This window comes from Carcharodon carcharias, chromosome 25 (assembly GCF_017639515.1).
Source record: "Carcharodon carcharias isolate sCarCar2 chromosome 25, sCarCar2.pri, whole genome shotgun sequence".
Classification (NCBI taxonomy): domain Eukaryota; kingdom Metazoa; phylum Chordata; class Chondrichthyes; order Lamniformes; family Lamnidae; genus Carcharodon; species Carcharodon carcharias.
Genome location: NC_054491.1, coordinates 33,999,406 through 34,022,107, shown reverse-complemented (window position 1 = coordinate 34,022,107; position 22,702 = coordinate 33,999,406). Strand labels below are relative to the sequence as shown.

Here is a 22,702-nt window from a genome sequence, read left to right as displayed (position 1 = left end):
GTGCAGCATTCCAACGTTTAAACTACTTTGGGGCTATTTTAGCCAAAGAGTGAAAACGGGCACTAAACGGATGCTATGTTAATGTGAAACAACAGATTAAAAACCCGGATTGAACACAATCTTTGGCCATTGATGCTTATTTGAACATGCCTCGGGCTTTAGCCAGAAACCTACGGGCTTTAAAGTGCTAATTGGACACAATTTTCGTGGAGTCATGAAAATGGGCTCCTTGTACTTACTTCCACTCAAGATGTGGAGTACTCTGGCTGGCACACAGCAGCAGGTTTCAGGTGGCTCTTAAGGGTTCACAGGTTCTCAGATGCAGTATTGGAGGTCTAGATGGAGGAGGTCTAGTGGAGTAGGGTTGTTCATACCCATGGGATGGGGGAAAGGGCCTCATTCCCTCCTTCCATTCATTGAACAACCCTAGAAAGATGCTCACGACCAACCATTCCCTTTCCCTTAGTGATTCCTATAAACATGGAGTTACAAAACACTTATTCCCTCCAAATGAAGCCCTCAGAGTATTTTTGGAATAAATGTCGATTGAATGTTGAACTCTTGACAAAGTGTCCCAGAAAATCTTCTGATGTGTTTCAGAGATCCTCTTCACAGCTCCAACACCAATGACCATGGAATTATAAGTTATCCTTATAAGTAACACTTGAAGTTGACATCAACACCATGTTTACTCCCAAAGCACTGGTCGCTGTCAGAGGGATCTTTGCAGAAGTGCTAGCCGTCAAAATGGCCATAGAGTCTGTTTAATGAGAGCCAGCAGCTATTTTAAGTGGCAGTCAGCTGTTTAACAAACCTCCAGGTTGACGTGTCTAGCACTGGCTTCAACTCCTGTATCAAGATGGCTTTTTGCTCCAAACAGGCAAAACCAGCGCTCCAGCTTAAGACCCTGCTTGACTACCTCTTTTTGGTACCTAAAGTATTCAGTGAACATCAACCCAGTTTTTTTATTTAGCACTGATGAAAGTGACAGATCTCAGTATTGAGAAATGACACATTTTATAATTACCAGAGCTACGGGATAAGAGACCATGGAGAATGCTGGTGGTGGGAGAATGGGGAAGGAGTCTTGAGGTGTGGGAGTAGTCAGAGAGTGAAAACATTGGAAGAAGAGATCTGCGGAGAACCAAACAAGATGAATTGTTGCTGATTCAACTGTTGAGATGTTTCAGCTGGTTCAGAATTTGATCAGGCAGAGGGTTGGAGCAGCAGTAGCCATGAAGTTAGCGGCGATATTGGGGACGTACAGCTAAGTTATTGTACATGCAGGAGCTGACATTCCTGAGGAACAGCATGTAGTTGTTGACTAGGAGGAGCCTGTGGCATATCTTGTACTGGACTAGGACCAGCAGTTGAAGTGGTTTTAAAAGGCTGGGAGTTACTCCTGATGACATTTCTCCTGGATGCTATTTTTTCCAAATCATTAAAATCAACAGGACACTACCAGGGCCTGAATTTTTCAGTCAGCGTGCAGGGGCAGGCGTGACACGCCAGCACGTAAAAAGGCACGCGATGACATCGGGCATGCTACCCGATGTCAACGCGCTGTCTCGCGATGTTTTGTTTGGCGGGCACACACCGGAGTTGGCTACGTGCCCGCCAATAACTGATAGGCCTAATAAGGCCATTAACGAATTAATTAGTGTCATTGTTGACAGTGCCCACCTAGTCGTAAGGTTGGTGGGCAGGCAAAAAGACCAAGTGGCCTTTATCTTTTTTTAGGAAACCTCATCCGCAATTGGGGTGAGGTTTCCTAAAGCTTTTATTAATTAAATTTTAAAAATTTCTAAAATATAAAAAAAAGTCCCATCTCATGTGACACAGTCACATGAGGGGACACGCTTAATTAAAATTTTAATCCATTTATTTATTTATTTCAAAAGCGCTTCAATCTCCCTGAGGCAGTGCCGTGCCTCTCAATCTCAGGGGGATTGAAGCGCTCTTTCGCGTGCATGCGTGAAAGAGCGCTGGCCCCGACTCTCCCTCCTCCCCCCACCCGCACAGGTAGCGCTGCGCTACTGCTTGTGTCTTACGCTGGGGAGGGGGGCTTAATTGGCCTGCCCGCGGAAAATGGCAACGTGGAGCCGATCGCGGGCGGCGGTGGTCGGATTTGTGACCGCCCCAGCCTGCTCCCGCCAAGCCCACCCGCCAACAGAAAAATTCAGGCCCAGAACTTATACCTTTGCCTACTAATAGGCAGCAGTAGTCTGTAACCTAAAAAGGGAAAGCAGCAGTGATGTGACATTTTAAAATCATGCCGAGAATCTGTTTTTACATTTTAACCAAATGTACAAGTTACCTACCTAGAATCATATACTAATTCCAGCAGAAATATTAAATTAGTAGTAATTCTCATTTTGTGCCATACAGAAATAGCTAAATATCCAGAATTAATAAAATACATACATCGAATAAAGCTTGTAAGCACCAAAAACATTTTGCTGATGGGGATCTTTTAATGTAATGTTCATTAGCAATATTTGCTATCTGTATTTCCAGCTGATTGTGCGGTGAATGATTTCTCACCTTTGGGGAAAAGTTTGTGATCAATATTCTCTAGCAATTATTAAATGAGTATTCTTCAGCTGAGATTTATTTCCCTCCCAAAGCCACTGCTGGAATTTTCCTGTTCTGATTAAAGTATAATGATAAGGAACTGAAGGCAGTTTACAATAGTAGTCTCCCCCACATCTGTTACCCACATCCTTGTCTAGATCTGTGAGCACCCAGTTCTCCACCAAACCAGTTTCAAGATCAAGATTAAACAACCTCCACCTTGTCCAAGTGGTTTTCAGTTCATGTGGCCCAGCCTTTACTCCACCATTGAAAATCATATAGCAACTAAAGAGGCCATTTGTTCCATCATGCCTGTGCTAACTCCTTGAAGGAGCTATCCAATTAGTCCCACTCCCACTGTTCTAGCCTCACAGTCCTGGAAATATATGAAGAATGCAAGATGGCCTAAAGTATTGTTGCGATTGTCAGTTGATATTGTAGGCTCATTCCTTCTAAGAATTAGACTGAAACCAACAAACTGAAGGAAAGATTGGTCATGTTGTGATAATTCATCATTTCTGTTTCAAATTGTGATGTCACTGAACTTGATTCCAATCTCTGAATATCTCCACATTAGTTTTATGGATACTTTTGATTCTCAATTTCTTGTTCAGTTGATTTAGTGAGTCAAAGTTGACCATTTCAATTCTGTTCTTTTCTCCTCCATTCCTCCTCCAGACATCCGCTCTTTCCACTCCTTGCTCTTCTGTTTGAGAAGTGTGAGCAGGCCACACAGGGGTCAGAGTGCATTACCTCGGCAAGCTTCGATGTTGATATCGAGAACTTCGTTCACCAGCAGGAGCAAGAGCACAAACCCTTCTTCAGCGATGATCCTGAGATAGACAGCTTGGTGTGTTATTCTTTGGTGGCTATTGACGACTAGAAATAAAAAAAAATGTTTCCTACGTAAATGAGTAGCTAATTACAAATGTAACAGATGCTAAAACATTCTCTTACTTTTTTATGTGGATCACTGGTTCATTAATACTATTTTAGTCAGTAAAATTAATCACTGTAACTAGATTCTCCATTAGAAATATATTTATGTAATTTCAATGAAAGCCTTCTTTTCAACTTCTGTTATTGAATAACATTGGAGGAGGGTCATAAGTTGCAGTTATGGTAATGGCAAAGCATCTACTGATAGGCTGCCTATTACCTATTATTTTGTGTGCTATATTGAGAGAAAGTTTCTTTTTTCCAACTGTTGTAACTTGATGTATATCCCATTGATGTGCTACAGAGTCAGACAGTGTATAGGCTGTCCTCTCTCTCATCTACCTGTTTCACTTCTGGGGTCAGACTTATGTAATTACTCATTCTTGGCAATTATTGTGTTACCATGGTTAGCATTGTCTGCAAGGTCAGTCTCTCTTTCTTCCATCCTAGCTTAACCTTTCTTTGTTGAAGATACCAACATCTTGATGGGCTGTAGTCTCTATTATTTTGCCCCAGTGGCCATTTATTCTTTTCATGGCAACTTTTCATGTCAGTGAGTGGTGACGGCAGGCTATTCAATCTAGGGAGTCAGTACATGCGTGAATCTGTTCCCACTGAATGAGTATCCATACTAATGCACTTTACCGCAGAGTGATGGGAAAACCTATCCTTGTCTGATTTCTTGATGTCCCCTCACTGACTCAGGTACTAACTAGTAGGAGCATCCTTGCAGACAATGCAGTTTCTAACCTGGTTGTAGTGATCAGAGCAGGGAAAGCCGCAATCACCATTTGAATCTCCCTTACAAAGAGAATAGCAGGTAATAGGAAGTGAGTTCCTGTTTATCTGAGCTGCTCTTGACACCTTCTGGAGTTTGAAATTAACACATTCACTTGCAAAGATTTAAATTAAAATAACCTGACCCACGTAGATGAAACATCAACAGATTAGTGAGTGATTGTGTGATTGATTCACACAATCATTTTTCTCCTTTATTTTCGTGTGTTGGCTGCATAACAGGAGCTGAACATAGCTAGCTCTGTTGTGTGATAGGTCAGTGACAAGGGTAGGTGACTGGAGTGTGCCTACTTTGCATCTACTGTGTTTGAATATTCTCCTTTCAGCTGGTGGCTGCCAGAGAAGAGTGCAAATCAGAGCTGATGAGCTCAGAGTACTGAGCACCTAGGGCTCAAAGCTGAGACTTGTGGGCCATGGATTTGAGCATACCAACAGTGACACTAATGATTGCTCACTTCTGGCAATGATATTAGCTATGATCCTGGGGTGTTAACGGTGGATTATTACACAAATGGTAAACAGAGAGGTTGATTGGCAGTTTTTTTATTGAAATACACTTTTAGGTTGTGACCACAAGTGCACAATTTAAGCTCTCTTTAAATTGGAGATTTCTTAAATAGGTGGTTCTGCATTCATTGGCTGATGTTTCTCCTCAGCACCATTACAATCTGCTTTATGAATATTAATGAGGCCCGAAGGGTTGATGTAACATTTAATTATCTGTTAGCTGCTTTCAAAAGAAAGCATGGCAACAGGAAAAAACGTTGCCTCGGGCACTCTCAGTGCTACGTGCGTATGTGAGGGAGGGGAGAGTGGGGCGGGGGAGAGGAAAGAGAGGACAGAGGATATCAAACTAGTAGTTTGGTTACATTGTATGAATGAGTTACATTGTAAGGGAGTCCAATCAGTCAAGACAATTCCCTAGACTGTAAAGAAAATTATTTCAATCTGCCATTTAACTCCAAATACAAGGATCCAGCTCACAGTGTAACAAATTTACTCCCAAATCAAGCAATGGTACTTACCTCCGAGTATTGCCTTTCCCAACTCAGTTAGGCTCATTCACTTCAATGTTGGAATTTGGAAGACCGGAGTCACCTATCCATTTTTGCTGCTTAATAGAGTTGTTTTGAATTTTTCAGGTTCTGGGAAGTTGCTGTATTCAGTCACTTTGGCCCCTGTATTATTGGGGGGAGCACGAGAGCGACCTTTAGCCAGTGGGAAACACGGAAATATGGGGAATGTGGAGGTACTGCTGAATTTAATAATAGGATTGCATTTGAGCTTTTTTTCCTGTGCTAGATTGAGAGGCTGAGCCAGCTATCAGGTGGGAAAGACCTGTGGTAGAGGGCTGCAACATGAGACCAGACAGCGGGTGGGATCGTTGGTATGCTCAAATCCATGGCCTACAAGTCTCAGCTTTGAGCCCTAGGTGCTCAGTACTCTGAGCTCATCAGCTCTGATTCGCACTGTTCTCTGGCAGCCACCAGCTGAAAGGAGAATATTCAAACACAGGAGATGCGAAACAGGCACACTCCAGCCACCTACCCTTGTCACTGGCCTATCACACAACAGAGCTAGCTATGTTCAGCTCCTCTGTTATGCAGCCAACACACTAAAAATAAAGGAGCAAAACGATTGTGTGAATTGAGTAGCATTGATCATTCATTCACTCGCTCACTAATCTGCTGATGTTTCATCTAAATGGGTCAGGTTATTTTAATTTAAATCTTTGCAAGTGAATTGCGTAAGGGAGGAGACCTTGCATTGGTATCACATTGTGGGACTTGAAGATTGGATTGCAGGAACAACTGACACTCCGATGTGGCCGGGGTGGGGGGGGGGGGCGCGGTGGTGGTGGTGGTGGTGGTGGTGGTGCGGTGGCTGGGGGCAGTGGTTTGGATCAGGGAGGAGTTGACCAATCACGGGGATGGCGGCGTTGCTGAAGATCTGATCATGGTCAGGCCAGCAATCATAGTGGGTGCTGAAAATTGGATCTCAGGGCGGAAGGAAGACCGCTGCACATAAACTAGGGTGTCCCAACAGAAGCACTCCTCCTCCTGGCCCACAAACAGTGTTGGAAATGTCCTTACCTGCAAATCGAGCTAGGTTTAGGGTTGAACTTGGTAGCAGTATTCAGTATTCACTTTACATGTACTGTTAGGATCGAAACAGACGGGTACAATGAAACTGAGGCTGAAGCTGCTGACTGGGGGTGGTGGAAGGGGTGGCGGGGAGAGCGGCAGCGGCAGAGAATGGAGAGTGCCTCGGATTGCTGTGCCATAAAGAGAATAGGTAGCTGGTAACATTTGCGATGGTTTGGACAGCCTGTCGTATTTCATAATCGCTGAGCTTTCCATGGGCCTGTACGTTCGCAGAGTAATTAGAAAAGGTCAGAATTCATCATTATCCACCAAATCAGCCAGAAAGCGCTGTGAAGTCAATTAATTTTGCATCTGTATTTTTTATGACCCGTTCAATTTTTACATCCGACTGTAGGTCTTTATCAGGATAGATATACTGCAGCAGGGCCGTAAATGAGAATCTCTGCACAAATGAGCTGCAGTAATTGGCATATTTATTAACTACTCCCTCCCCCATGCCCTTGTACAGTGACTTAAACAACAAGCTCTTCTCTCTTGGGTTGTAGCTTTGGAGCTATGTTTAATCCCTGCTTTACTATAGGGGGAATTTGATCCAAAGCTCCTTGCTCAGTCTCGCTTGTTGGCGGGGATCAACTATTGGAGTTTTATTACTAGGAATGCACAGGTATTCATATCTGGAACCTGAGTCAAGTATTATCCCTGGACAGAGACGCTCCGCACAATTAACTTATTAAAATACTACTGCACACTTAGTTTGGAAAAAAAATAGCTTGCTTATGTGGGATCTATATCAGTGCCCTGTAGCTCCACTGCCTTTGCATGCTAAGCATGTGTAAAGATGTCTGCTGTGGCTCATTCGGTGGCACTCTTGCTCCGAAGGTCAATTCCCACTTCAGAGACTTTAACACAAAATCCAGCCTAATACTTCATTGCAACACTGAGGGAGTGCTGCATTGTTGGAGGTGTAATTAATTCATGTGTGCTCTGCACTTTAAGTGTTATTAAATGAGTGAAAAATCTTAACTGGCTTGCTCAGGGAGTTACTGCATTGGCACGGTGGTATGCTGAATAGTTATCCACTTACATGCCTGTCATTTCCCGCACTTTGCGTGGTTGGAATGACCCTTGAGCCCACCCAACCCAGCTCAGAAAAGTTCGGGGAGTTGCACTTCTCTGCACAACTTCCATTTTAAGTGCTCTCCAGTGCACCAGTGGCTTGAAGTGAACACAGTTTTAAGTTGTGGCCTTACCAAAGCACCGTCTAGCTTCAGTGTGGCTGCCTGATCGCTGTTAATCTTTATCCAGTTGCACTACAAGTACTATGAAAGCCCTTGGGACTTTTTTCCGAAAAACGGCACAGACTCGGTCCTGAGGTTGTCGGTTTTGAGACACTATCTGTACTTATTCCTCACCAACACCACTAAAACAGAGAATCTGGTTATTCTGATGTTACCACATCTAGGAACTTGTCATGTAAACTGGCCGCTGTGTTTCCCTACATTACAACAGTGAGTACTTATCAAAAAACTGCATCCTTAGTTGTAAAATTCTTTGGGACTTCCTGAGGTCATGAAAGTCACTTTTTAAATGCTAGTCTTTTTTAATGGATAAACTTCTCCAGTGTCTTAAATGCATTACTTTTTGTATTAAGAAACCTTGATGAAGGGTCAAGGCCCAGCGTGCTGGACACCAGTGTAAAGTAATGTAACGGTCATAGTCCTGGATACCAGCTTGGAAATCGTGAATCAATAACTGTCAATTATGGGCTGGTACCAGCGAACAATGACTGTAAAAGCCCACAATTGTTTTGTAAACCTAACTGTTTCACTGATGCCTTTCAGAGAAAGGAACTGCCAACCCTACCCAGTCATCCCCAACCCACATTGTTAGCTCAATGCTTGCTGTCATGGTCGAGGACACGACTCGGTAATAGAAACATTTGCTGGAAGCAGTTCAGGAAGGAGGTCCACCAGCATCAACACTTCACAGCAACTAGTGATGGGCAATTAAGTTCAGCTAGAGCACTGTGTACAGTTCTGGGCACCGCAGTACTGGAAGGGTAGAGGGGTAAGAGGAGATTTATTAGAATGTTCCCAGGAATGGAAAATTTTAGCTAGGAGGAAAGATTGTAGAAGCTAAAGTTGTTTTCCTTGGAACAGAGGAGGCTGAGGGGAAATTTAATTGAGGTGTATAAAATTGACGGGCCTGAACAGAGTGGATTTTCCTAAGCAGAGAAGTCACTAGCCAGGGGACATAAATTTAACATAATTGGTAGCAGGATTAGAGAGAATTAGGAGGATCTTTTTTCACCCAGTGGGTGGTAGAGATCTGGAATTCATTGCCTGAAAGGATGGTAGAGGCAGAAACCATGATCACATTTAAAAAGTGCTTGGATATGCACTTGAATTGCTGTAACCTTTTAAGCCTACAGACCATGAGCTGGAAAGCGGGATTAGGCTGAGTGGTTCTTATTTTTTTTGGATGGTGCAGGTATGATGAGCCAACTGGCCTCCTCCTGTGCCGTAAATTTCTGGTTCTATTAATGTGGACTTGCCAGCACAACTCGGATTGTGAGAACATCAAGCAACCCAACACAAGTTGAGAAGAGTAGAGAGAAGTTGAGGCTGATCAGGTAATAATATTCCGGTGCTGGTAAGCTTGAGTTTTAAAAACCTCTTGATAGTAAAAGGTAGGGATGAAAAATAGATCAGTTTTGAACTGGAGGAAAAATTAAAACCAGAGAGAGTGCAAAAGTCTTTTCAACATTACAGTTCACTGCCTTGTTTTGGAGCTCACTAAAGGTTGTTCTTACTGCAGTGCATAGCTAGTGAAAGTTGTGAGGAGATTTTATTGATGGGGCAAGTCACAGGTATATGCACTTGGAGTCAGGTGCACTCATGTACACATTGCAAGCGTGCACACATATGCGCCAATGAGCATTCTCTTCCAGTGTCCAGTTTTGGACAAAAACCAAAAGCAGAAACTGGCTGATTTTCCTCTCATAGAATCTAATTTTGGTGTGCCTTCTGTGATTAACTAATTGGTAATTGAAAGTGGGACCATTCTAGTCTGTACGACTCTATTATACAAGATGTTTGAGTTCTTGTAATCTGAGTAGGATACTATAAACTTGTATTGCTTCAAATCTCATTCATCCACCCTGCTCTGCTTACTGATCTACATTGGCTCCCCTTGATCTAGCAACCCCCTAATTTTAAAATACACCTTTTGTTTACAGGTCCCTCCATGGTTTCTCCCCTCAAATCTCTCAGCCTATCAACCCTTCAGGATTTCAGTACAACTCTGATTCTGGCCCCTTGTAAACCCCTAGTTTTAATCACTCCACAATTAGAGATGTTTGGCTATGTTAAAGGTACTGTATAAGTGCAAGTTGTCGTTATTGAGCAAATGCCTTTTTCTGCAGAATTTTGAGTGACAAATAAATTGGATCCCCCGAGATAGAGTTCTGTGCGTACAGTTCTGTAGCTTGGCCATTGAAGGCAAGCAAATCACGAAGGCATCATCCTGCCTAGAATTCACCATGGGCCAGTGAAGCAGTGACATAATGTGAGCTTTCTCCACAATATGGACTCCAAATATGGTGAAGGACCTTGTGAGTCGACAGTTGAAATGTGCAATGTGTGAACTAGCCTACCTTGCACTAAGAAAGACTGACCATGCTGGAGCTGTTGGCTGATAAGATTGATGGCCTTTCTCTCTCTCTCTCCCTTGCAGATGGTAAAAGCTATTCAGGTTCTGCGAATCCACCTGCTGGAGTTAGAGAAGGTCAATGAACTTTGCAAAGACTTCTGTAACCGCTACATCACGTGCCTCAAGACAAAGATGCACAGCGACAACCTACTGCGGAACGACCTGGGAGGCCCATATTCACCAACAGCAGTGTCACACACCCTCCCAGCGCAGGTAGGATGGCTGAAAAAATTCCAAAGCTGCTTTACATGTGAAATGGGTTTTGAGAGAAGATCAGCAGACTGACACCTCCCCCATCCCCTGCCACCATGTACTGTCCTCCTGTCAGTTTGTTTGAGTCCCAGCCTCCTGTGTATGAAAGCTTTCCATTTTTCAACAGATCCTGCATTGTGCATTTTAAAAAATTCATTCATGGGATGTGGGTGTCGCTGGCTAGGCCAGCATTTATTGCCAACCCCTAATTGGCCTGGGTGGTGAGCTGCCTTCTTGAATCGCTGCAATCCATGTGGTGTAGGTAAACCCACCATGCAATTATGGTGGGAGTTCCAGGATTGTGACCTAGCAGCAATGAAGGGACTGTGATATATTTCCAAGTCAGGTTGATGTGTGGCTTGGAGGGAAAATTGCAGGTGATGATGTTCCCATGGGCAGAATTTTCCACTTGGTGTGCGGGTACATCCCCGACATAGTCAAGAGTGAAACACTGCACGATGACATTGGGCGAGCATCCCAACATCATCACACACTCGGTGATATTTTGGCTGGCAGGCGCACGCAAGAGTTGACAGCGTGCCCACCGATAATTAAGGGACCTATTAAGGCCATTAATCAATGAATTCACCGCTATTTTTCGCTGCCCATCCAACATTATGGCTGGCGGGCGGGCGAATCGGCCAGGTGGCCTTTGGATTTTTGAGGAAACCACATCCAAAGGTGGGATGAGGTTTCCAATAATAATTTTTTTTAAATTAAAATGTTGGGTCACAAGTTTTGTCATCACCTTTTAGGTTGCTGCTTCTTATGTGTGGAAATTATTTCCAGGATTTTGAAATCTTTATTTTTGCATTTAAAATTATTCAGTTCGCTAAGGCAGTTGTCTACCTTCAGAGAGTTTTCATTCCCCATGCCTGCGCAGACTCCAGCACTTGCCCTTCTCCCACCCCTACCCTGGCAGCGCTGAATCTTTCACATCGTTAATTGGCCAACCAGAGTGAAATCATGGTTGGGGGCTGAGCTCAGGAGGTGGACCATTTCCTGGCCACTCCTGGGCCCACCCAACATGCCCGCCCGACCACCTGAAAATCCTGCCCCATATGTCTGCTGCCCTTGTCCTTCTAGATGATAGTAGTAGTGGGTTTGGAAGGTGCTGCCTAAGGAGGTTTGGTGAGTTCCTGCAGTGCATTTTGTTTGCGGTACACACTGCTGCCATTAAACGTCGGTGGTGGAGGGAGTGAATGTTTGTGGATCGGGTGCCAATCCAGTGGGCTGCTTTTCCCTGGATAGTATCAAGCTTCTTGAGTGTTGTTGGAGCTGCACTAATCCATGACACTCCTGACGTGTGCCTGTAGATGGTGGGCAGGCTTTGGGGAGTCAGGATGTGAGTTACTCACTGCAGGATTCCTAGCCTCTGACCTGTTCTTGTAGCCACAGCATTTATATGGCGAGTCCAGTTCAGTTTCAGTGATAACAACACCCCCCGCCCCGATGTCAGTAGTGGGGGATTCCGTGATGGTAATGCCATTAAATATCAAGGGGCAGAGGTGCAGGATTTTATTGTAGAGGCATTCTCAATTTTAAAGAAAGGGCTAAGTATAATCTGTCCTGATTTAAGTAGGGAGTGCGATCATTGTGGTGTTGGGCATGCAACAAACACAAATGTTGAGACATGGGGGGGTTTTGATCCCTGAGCCTTAATTAAATATTTAGACTCCGACCGCCCCTGGATTCCAGCAGGAATCAATGCTTGGCTGGCAGCGGGACCAGGAATTGAAGCTGTGAGGTATCACCTCTGGAGACCTGCAGGAATGGTCTCAGGGAGTCAGGTAAGAGCTGGTGGTGGCGGAGTTGGGGCAGGAGCACTTTTATCTGAGCCAAGCACAAATTGGGATATGGATAACCAGATTAGACATGACTAAAAGAATGGGATGGGAGGCAAGAGTCTCTGTTCATGGGGCATTGGCACAAATACTGGGAAAAGATGGATCTGGTCCTTTGGGAAAGGCTCCAATTAAACTAGGCTGGGACCAAGTTTCATTGTGACTTGAGTAACAAGAGTGGTAATAAAGATTTAAATGAATGAAATTTCAGTGGGAGGATTCAGGAAAAGTTAAATTCAACAACAGTAAGAAAAATGCAAAGCAGAGAGCAATTTGGGTAAAAATAAGAAGAATGGGTCAGGAATGGATAGAGCTGCACAAAAATATGACATTGTTGACTAGGGTCACAAATGGAAAAGTAGAAAAAAGTTAAAGCTAAACGTACTATATCCAAATTCACCAAGCATTCACAACAAAATAGATGAATTAATAGCACACACAGGAATAAATGGGTTTGATCTAATAACTATTATGGAAATGTGGCTGCAGAATGACCAAGATTGCAAACCAAATATTCCAGGATACTTGACTTTTGGAAGAGAGGCACAAAATGGGAAAGGAGGAATGTTTAACCTTAACAATGAAGGATAGGATAAAGATAGTACAGAGAAAAGATCTTAACTCTGAAAATTAAGAAATAGAATTAGCTTGGTTAGAACTAAGAAACATCATGAGGTAGAAATTTAAGGTGCATGTAGATTAATAGAACAATCGTGAGGGAATTAATGTGGTAATAGTGTAGAAGATAAGTTCATGGGATATAGTCAAGATACTATTCTAGGTCAGTATGCTGAGAAACAAACTAAAAGACGGATATTTTAGATGTAGCGCTGTGCAATGAAACAGGGTTAATTCATAACCTTGTAATAAAGGAGCCTGTGGGGAAGAGTGATCATTATAACTTTTTATGATGTGCTTGAGAATGAATTAGTTAAACCCAAAACTGGGGTCTTAAATCTGATTAAAGCAAACCACATTATTAAGAGGGGGTAAGTTGGCTAAGGTAGACTAGAGGTCTAGATTTAAAGGTATTATGGTAGCTAAGCAATGGCAAATATTTAAACACACTATTCAGAATTTGCAACAAATATACAGGGATATTAAGGAATAAAATTTCTGTGGGAAAAGTAGTCTAACATGACCAACGAGAAGTTGAAGCTAGTATTAGTTTAAAGAACAGATATGTAATATTTCCATAAAAAAAGTAATAAACATGAGGCTTGGGAGCTTTTAAAAATGAGCAAAGGATGACCATGTAATTGAAAAAGAGAGAAAATAGAATATGAGTAAAATAGCAAAAACATAATAACACATTGTAAAAGCTTTAACAAGTATGTAAAAAGGACATTAGTGAAAGTAAACCTGGATCCCTAGAGGCAGAGAGGAGAAATTATAACCAGGAATGAGGAAATGATAGAGACCTTAAACAAATATATCGTAACTGTTTGCACACTGGAAAAGCTTTTCTAAACTTTCACTTAGAATGGAATGGATTGATCAGGAGTCAGCAAGATGTTTTTAGGGAAAATAGTGTCTTACTAACTTAATAGAATTTTTTGAGAAAGTAACAAGGAAGATTGATGAGGGTAGTGCAGTGAATATCGTCTACATTGATTTTAGTAAGGCATTTGTCAATGTCCCACATGCAGACTGGTCAGAGCAGTGAGATCCCGTCGGATACAGGGGAACTTGGATTCAAAATTGGCTCAGTGACAGGAAACAATGGGTTTCCAGTGAGCTCCACAGAGCTCAACGTTGGGGCCCTTGCTGTTTGTTGTATATATTAATGATTTGGACTTAATGTCAGAGGCATGATTGGGAAGTTTGCAGATGACACAAAAATAGGCCGTGTAGTTGATAGTGAAGAGCATAACTGTTGTGCACAGAAATATATCAATGGTTTGGTTGAGTGGATGGAAATATGGCAAATGGGATTCAACCCAGAAAAGTGTGAGGTAATATATTTTGGTAGGGCAAACAAAGCAAGGTAATACTCAATAAATAGGAGGATATTGAGAGGGGTTGAGGAAGTGAAATACCTTGGAGTGCATGTCTACAGGCCCCTGAAGGTGGCAGGACAGGTGGATAATGTGGTAAAGAAGGTATAAGGAATGCTAGAACTGTAATGCTGGAACTGTATAAATGTTGGTTAGGCCACAGCTGGAATTTTGTATATAGTTCTGGTCACCACATTACAGGAAGGACAAAATTGATCTGCAGAGAGTACAGAGGATATTTACAAGACTTTTGCCAGGGCCAGAAAATTGCAGCTAGGAGGAAAGATTGGATAGGCTAGGGTTGTTTTCCTTAGAACAGAGGAGGCTGAGGGGGTGACCTAATTGAGATGTACAAAATTATTAGGGGCCTCGATAGGGTAGACGGGAAAGACCTGTTTCCCCTAGCTGAGGGGCCAATTATCAGGGAGCATGTTTAAAGTGATTAGTAGGAAAGTTAGAGAGAACATGAGGAAAAGCTTTTTCACCCAGAGGGTGCACATCTGGAATTCACTGTCTGAATTGATGGTTCAGGCTGAAACATTCAACTCGTTTAAAAAGTACCTGAACTTGCAGCTGAAGTGCTGTAACCTGCAAGGCTATGGATCAGGTGCTGGAAAGTGGGATTAAAAATAAGTGGATAGTTTATTTTTTTCCTTTTTTTTTGACCAGCACAGACATAATGGGCTGAATGACCTCTTTTTATGCCGGAACTTTTCTATGGCTCTGAGACCAAAAAAAAAATCAGAAATAGTGAGGAGCCCAAGGATCAAGTGAAAATGAGGAACTTATGGATATTAGTATTAGAAAAGAAATGGCATTGGAGAAATGAATGGGACCAAAAGCCATCAAATCTCCTGACCTTGATGATTTGCACCCTAGGGTTTTAAAAGAGTTGGTGACACAGGTAGTGGAAGCATTGGTTTTGATCTTCCAGAATACCCTACAGTCTAGAATGGTCCCCATTGGTTAGAAAGTAGCAAACGAACCGCCATTATTTGAGAAAGGAGAAAAAGAGAAAATGAAGAGCTGCAGGGTGGGTAGCCTGGCATCAGTCATCAGGAAAACACCAGAATCTATTATTGGGACTGTGGTGCCAGAACACTGAGAAAATCATAACATGATTGGACAGTGTCAACATGGATTTATGAGAAGAGGTTTATCTTTATTTTTTTTGTTTTCTGAGGTTGCAACTAGCCGGGTAGATAAGGGGGAAACCATTGGATTTAGTGTACTTTGATTTCCAGAAAGCATTCAGTAAGATGCCACAAAATTATGGCTCGTGGGTTGGGAGTAATATGCTAGTATGAGTTGAGGATTGGTTAACAGATATAAAATAGAGCAGGAACAAACGAGTCATTTTTGGATTTGCAGACTGTCACTATTGGATTACTGCAAGGATTAGTGCTTGAACCTCGACTATTTACAATCTATGTCAATAGCTTAGATGAGGGAGCCTAACGTAATTCTATCCACTGTTGCTGATGACAAAATTAGTTGGGAAAGTAGGCTGTGAGGAGAAAGCAAAGAGTTATATAGATAGATTAAATAAGTGCACAAGAATGTAGCAGATGGAATATAATGTGGAGAAATGTGATCCACTGTGATAGTAGAAATAGAAAAGCAGAATATTTTTAACTGGTGAGAGAATGAGAAATGTTAGTATGCAGAGACACTTGGGTACTTTTGAACACAAATAAAAAAAAGTTAACATGCAGGCACAGAAAGCAATTATGAAAGCAAATGGTATGTAAGCCCTTATTACCAATGAACTGAAATGTAAGACTAAAGGAATCTTACTGCACTTATATAGGGCCTTGGTGAGACCTGATCTGGAGTGCTGTGTACAGTTTTGATTTCCTTACCTAAGGGAAGACGTACTTGCTTCAGAGGGAATGTAATGAAGGTTCATCAGAGGGGAGGTTGAGAAGGCTCGACCATATATCCTGTTGAATTTAGAAGGATTAGAGATGATCTCGTTGAAAGGGTAGATGCTAGAAGGATGTTTTCCCTGGCTGGAGAGCCTAGGACTAGGGGTCACAACAATGATGTCCCTAAATTTTCTTTGTTGTTTATTTTGATATACGAAACAGCGGCCTGGTGTGCACACAGCTTAAAGGGAACATTGAACCACAGTCTCAAAATAAAGGGGCGGCCATTTAGGACTGAGGTGAGGAGAAATTTCTTCACTCAAAACTGTGAATTTTTGGAACTCGCCAGCTTCTAGGGCTGTGGCTACTCAGCCTATTGATTATACTCAAGCCAGAGATCAACAGATTTTTGGATACTGATGGATATGAGGATAGTGCAGAAAGATGGAGTCAAGGTAAAAGATCAGCCATGATTGTATTGAATGGTGGAGCATGCTCGAAGGGCCTAATGGTTCACTTCTGCTCCTGTTTCTTAAGTTCATATGTTCCTGCGCTATGACAACAGGATCTGAATATCATCGGGTTTAAATAATTACCGTTAAGTTTGTTAATGAATGTTAAGTTGCAATATTGAGGATTAGAATCTGCCTGATTTATTTCATCCTCTCACAAATGTGTACCTTTGTTCTTCACCACATCACCCCCAGATGCTTTTCCTGTTTCTGCACCTGTTTAAAACTGTTGCATTTCTAATATATCATGGATTTGATGACACCTGAACCATTATCTCCATTTCTCTCTCCACTACTGGATCGTTCTTATTTTTTAAAATATATTTTTAATATTTTTGCACCGTTAACAAAGTGTGTACAAGTTTACAGCATCTCTCGCCAACCCCTGCACCCTCTCAGGCACTGTGCCCACATCTGTTGGTGATTCTCAATATCCCTGAAAATTAGCTTAAAGCAGCAAGGAATATTAAAAACATTAACACTGAGGGACTTTTTCCCACGGATGTAATGAAATAATTCCTGCCAGCGATTGTGTGATGAACGTTTTAATTAAATGCTGGCCACTCGGTGTGTCAGTACTGTAGCCTTGAAGCTGCTGGAGAAGTTAAACACAGTAGAACACTTGGGGTCAAGCCACACGGCTCCAACTGTGTTTTTGGTCCTGAGTTCTCTCTTTTAAGAAGAATTGATTCACTCAGTTGCTGCATATACTGCCTAATATGCAACTGAGCTAGACAGATGGTGCTTGCATCAGCTGGGGTATTAAGGGGACTAAACTTCTTACAGTTAATTGGTGAAGAGGAGACTAGAAGACAATCTTTCCTCAGTTTTAGATTGATTCACAGCTGACTATCCAGTGCTTCACTGTCAGAGATTCTATCTTTGAGGAGACATTCAACCGAGGCACCGTCTACCCTCTCAGCTGGACATTTGAGGTGTAGTCACTGTTGTAGTATGTTGTAAAAAGGAATGCATGACAGCCAATTTGTGCACAGCAAGGCCCCATAAATAACAATGAGAGAAATGACCAGATGTTTTGTTTTTGGAGTTTTTGGTTGCAGGATAAATATTGTCCAAGACACACACATGGCATAGGACCCTTTGAATCTATTTGAATGGGCATAGGTTGTCTTAGTTTAATGTTGCACATTTGAAGGGTAGCACCTCCAACAGGGCAGTACTGTCTCAGTACTGCACTGAAGTGTCAGCCTAGATACTCTGCTCAAGTTTCTGAAATTGGGCTTGAACCCTCAACCTTTTCATTCAAAGATAAGAATGCTACTATTGTGCTGAGGCTGACATCCAGTTTTGGTTCTTCTACCCTGTCTGGTCTGGAAACCCCTCCAGGACAATTTCTTCAGTTATGCTGTCAGCACTCAGTGCGTTTTAAAGGACTACAATTAGATCTTAAACTGTTGAGAAAGATGGTTAGAGTCAGTGTGATAGGCTTTCATATCTTGAAATGCTGCTTCCATGTACATTTTTGCAATGAGCGTCTTTGTTACAGTAATTAACATTTGCCTTCATGTTGTTTCTCTGAATTAATACTAACTTATGCCAAATGCCTAACAACGAATGGTACTCTTGCCAGCAGGATGATAGACTGTTTTTCCGAAATGAATATCAAGTAGTGGGTAGAGTGGCAGGGCAGAGAAAGGGTGTTGGATGATGCATTAGATTAGGATGCAGTTTTTTTTCACCTTTTTGACCTGTACCTAAAAATAGTCCAGACTGAGATCCTGAAGGTTTCCATTTCTGATTAATTAGTGTCCTACTTGAAATGGGTAGTCTCTACTAGCCATAAGACGACAATTAATCTTAAGTTTGACACTTTCTGTCGTTATCTTGGCAGCTTCACTCGAGCTTGGCATGATGTAAATGATTGGTATGAGAATGGGGTGTTCCTGTGGGGTTAGGATTAGGATACCTTGTTGGGGCACAATAGAAGGAGCTTTATCAGAAGTAAAACCTGTTATATTTAGCATATTATTAACTGCATCAGATAGTTTGTACCTATTTCTTCCCAAGAAAGTTTAAACTGACTACCTCGTCTCCATTGTGAACTCTGGAAACTTATGAGATGCTAGGGGAGCTAACAATCATTGATTGTGCGTCTGTGCATGTGTGTGTCTCTGTCATGAAACTGTTGAATATATTGATGTGCAACAATAGCAGTGCAGAATTTACAGATCTATAAAAGATGAAACACTGACAGTTTGGATATTTTCTGTGAAGTAATGAGACCAGCACATTTTGAAAGAAATGCTGTGACACAGAGGTACTGCAAGAAGAATACTGTTCAATTTTTGCTTTTTATATCATGGGCACAAGTACAGCTCATTATTATCCTGTATAGTAAGGGGTGTTGAGCTATTTTCACTGAGCTGCAGCAAGGTCAGTACTAAATTCTCTATTACAGGCATGTTAATGCTCACCACACTGTCATGGCTGACAGGAGAAAGGACCCTATTAGCTGTCCTCAAAACTAGCCAGAAAAATGAATGCCCTATAGGTCTGCTATACTAGTTGGGTCAGATGGTCAAGCTTGCATTTATATTTCTTTATTCGTTCACGGGATGTGGGCTTCATGAGCTGGAGCAGCATTTGTTGCCCATCCCTAGTTGCCCGTGAGAAGGTGATGTGAGCTGCCTTCTTGAACCGCTGTAGCCCATGTGGTGCAGGTACACCCACAGTGCTGTTAGGAAGAGAATTCCAGGACTTTGACCCAGCAACAGTGAAGGAACAGCGATATATTTCCAAGTCAGGATGGTGACTAACTTGGAGGGGAACTTCCAGGTGTTGGTGTTCCCATCTAACTGCAGCCCTTGGCTTTCTAGATGGTAATGGTCATGGGTTTGCAAGATGTTGTCAAAGGATCCTTGGTGAGTTCCTGCAGTGCATCTTGTAGATGGTACACGCTGCTGCTACTTGTGCGTCGGTGGTGGAGGGTGTGAATGTCTGTTGATGTTTTGCCAATCAAGCGGGCTGCTTTGTCCTGGATGGTGTCAAGCTTCTTGAGTGTTGTGGGATCTGCACTCATCCAGACAAGTGGGGAGTATCCCATCGCATTCCTGACTTGTGTCTTGAAGATGGTGGACAGGCTTTGGGGAATCAGGAGGTGAGTTACTCATTACAGTATTCCTAACCTCTTACCTACTCTTGTATCCACAGTGTTTATATGGCTAGTCCAGTTCAGTTTCTAGTTAATGGTAACCCCTAAGATGTTGATAGTGGGGGAGTCAGTGATGATAATGCCATTGAACGTCAAGGGGCGATGGTTAGATTCTCTCTTTTTGGCACTTGTGTGGCATGAATGTTGCCACTTGTCAGCCCAAGCCTGGATATTGTACAGGTCTTGCTGCATTTGACATGGACTGCTTCAGTATTTGACGAGTTGCGAATGGTGCTGAACATTGTGCAATCTTCAGCTTTATCAAGTCTATCGGAATCATAACAGTGTTTCACATAAAATGAATTAGTTTGAGGCGCATTCAGTCTTGTAAATAAATGCAATAACCATCTTGCAGGTGACAAGTAAGGCTGTTAACCCTTCAGGATTGCCCGGGACACTGTTGTGAGCAACACCAAGAAGCTTTCTTTGAACACTTTAATTTTATTTGTCATAAAAATATTGGAGACGCGGAAGAAAGGCTGTTCGTTTGACAGTCAAGTAGTCTGATCTGGTCACTTTCCATTTGGTGCAGAAGGCAGTGATGAATGATGATGGACATTTTGGGTGATCACTGGGGAGGGTTAGATTGAGGTGGGAGGTCATGGGCGTAATTTTCCGCTCTGGAGTGTAAGTGCAGTGGTGGGTGATGAAGTCGGCGCTAGTCTGCTGGCCAGTAGCAGATATTTCCGTGCCAGATTGTCCGCCTTACACATTATTATGTATGCATAAATGAGTATCATGTCGTATCTCATGGCGGGGTGGGCTGGGATCCGTCTCATATTTAAATAGAACCTGCACACATATTCACTCCCTGCAGTCCAGAACTTGTCATGGCAAACACCAGAATGGCCCAAGAAGAACTTTCTGCCCCAAAGTTCCGCAACAAGTGCCTGGTGTCAGTCCTCCAGGCAGTCAAGAACCGGCAGGAGGTCCTTTACCCCCGTGATGGGAGCCGAAGGTCCAGCAACCTTGCCACCAAGTCTTAGGAGGAGGTCACCAGTATGGTCAGCGCCTGTGGACCTCAGAAGAGGACTGCTCTCCAGTGCAGGATGAAGGTGAATGATCTCACCCACTCTGCTAGTCAACCTTTTCCTCGTTCTCAACTCACACTCTCAAAAGGCCATCAGACATTCACAAGGTTACAGTCTACAGGGATCTCACACACTACCAGCACAAGTGACATTACCACTGATTCTCTCACACACACTTTACATTTTCATCTCTTGTCACACCCTGTACAAGTCGCCTCTTCAGCCCTTACATGGCTCCACTCAGCACACACAGCAGGCAGGCAAGTTCATCATCTGCTTTGGCATCTGTCTTGTTCACAGACTGTCCATCTGTCTTTATGTGGGACAAAATCACCCACAAGAGGGAGAGATAGAAAACAGGAGGGGTGATGCCGGAGCTCAGGGCACTCACCCCCTTTGAAGAGCAGATAGCAGAGCTGGCTGGTGAGGACTTGGACCATTCCTCTATTGAAGGAGAGGTTGGCATCCCCCAACAAGCCAGTAAGGCTCCATCCAGTAGTCTTCACCCACCCTCCGGGTGGAATTTTCCATTAATGAGACTAAGTGCAGTGGCGGACGGTTTCAGCAGAACCCACTCCACCGGCTGGAACTCGCGCTTGATTCCGCGCTTGGAGGGTCATATCAGTCTGAATCACCTGGCAGGTTGGGAGCCGATTCATCTGCCTGTCGTCAGCTGGCGTGTTCAGAAGTCCAGGTGCCATATTTAAAGGCCAGTCCAACACACAACCTTACTCTCTCCAGCCCACCAGAGATGTCTTTCAGCCAGAAAAAGGATGCCAAGAACCTTGAGAAGAAGGCAGCCCCCTGCTTCACCCACCAGTCTCTCCAGGCCTTGATCAGAGGAGTGCAGGCGCACAGGCAAATGTTCTACCTAGGGATGGCAGTAGGAAGTGCAGCAGCCACACCTCTCCAGCATGGGTCGCAGAGCAGGTCAGCGCGACTAGCAACCACGCCCAAAATACAATCCAGTGCAGGAAGAGATGAATGATCTCATCCGCTCCAGCAGGGTAAGTCATCCTTCAACTTTGACAATATCAAACTCTCTTCATGGCATCATGCACTCAAACAGCTACTCTCATCAGGGATCGCACGCAACCATTAGTGGGGGACACATCAACAGTCGTTCTCTTACCGAGACTTTCACATCACAACCATTCAATCTGTCATGTTGCTCACACTCCACCCTCTGACCCCTCTGGGAGGACTCACCACACACACACGGAGCATGCATCAAACCCAGCCTCGGCTCCATCCCTTCTCATCACATGCCTTTTTCTCCTTCATATAGGCCAAGCTGGCACACAACAGGCACGAGGGATCACAGACCAAGGAAGGAATGACCTACACCATTGTCCTCCATGTGTTTGAGGATGCTTCAGTCGTGTTGACTTGGAGGACAAGGATCGCTCCTGTGGGAAAGGGGAGATCGGCCTCTCTCAGCTCCACCATCTCATCAAATCCTGACAATCATAGTGAATCACATGGACTCTTAACTAGCTCATGCTCATTAACTGAAACTCTATTTTCTGGACACCAGCAGATCGAGGCGCCCAAGCCAGTCGAGCTCCAGTGCGAGCCCAAAGGGGAAGCTCCAGAAGAGCCGTCATGGCACTCACACACTATCCACCAGCTCAGAGACATGATGGAGCACAGCTGTAGATTAGACTCAGTCACTTTCTGGAAAACACCTCACTACACATCCTCACAGCACTCAGAGACAGGGACAGGCCAGGACCCTGAGGGCTGCTGGATACCAGCCACCCCCTCAGTCTGAGTCAGATGATGAGCCTCTGGAAGTGGCTGCCAATTCAATGCTGGAGATGCAGTGACAGGTGGTGGAAGGTCAGGCAGAGATTTGACAGTCACTCAGTAGACTAGAGCGAACGATGGAGGATTCTG

At 43.4% G+C, this 22,702-nt stretch overlaps 1 protein-coding gene across 13 annotated transcripts in view; it reads left to right on the top strand.

Annotated features, from left to right (window-relative positions):
- pknox2 (pbx/knotted 1 homeobox 2) overlaps nucleotides 1–22,702 on the top strand; it is a 432,107-nt gene that overhangs the window by 317,928 nt on the left and 91,477 nt on the right. For all 13 annotated transcript variants that reach the window (XM_041174176.1, XM_041174172.1, XM_041174169.1 and 10 more), the window contains 2 exons: nucleotides 3,253–3,424; nucleotides 10,152–10,340. In XM_041174176.1, the coding sequence (XP_041030110.1) occupies nucleotides 3,253–3,424; nucleotides 10,152–10,340 (361 nt within the window). The remainder of the gene's footprint in view (nucleotides 1–3,252; nucleotides 3,425–10,151; nucleotides 10,341–22,702) is intronic.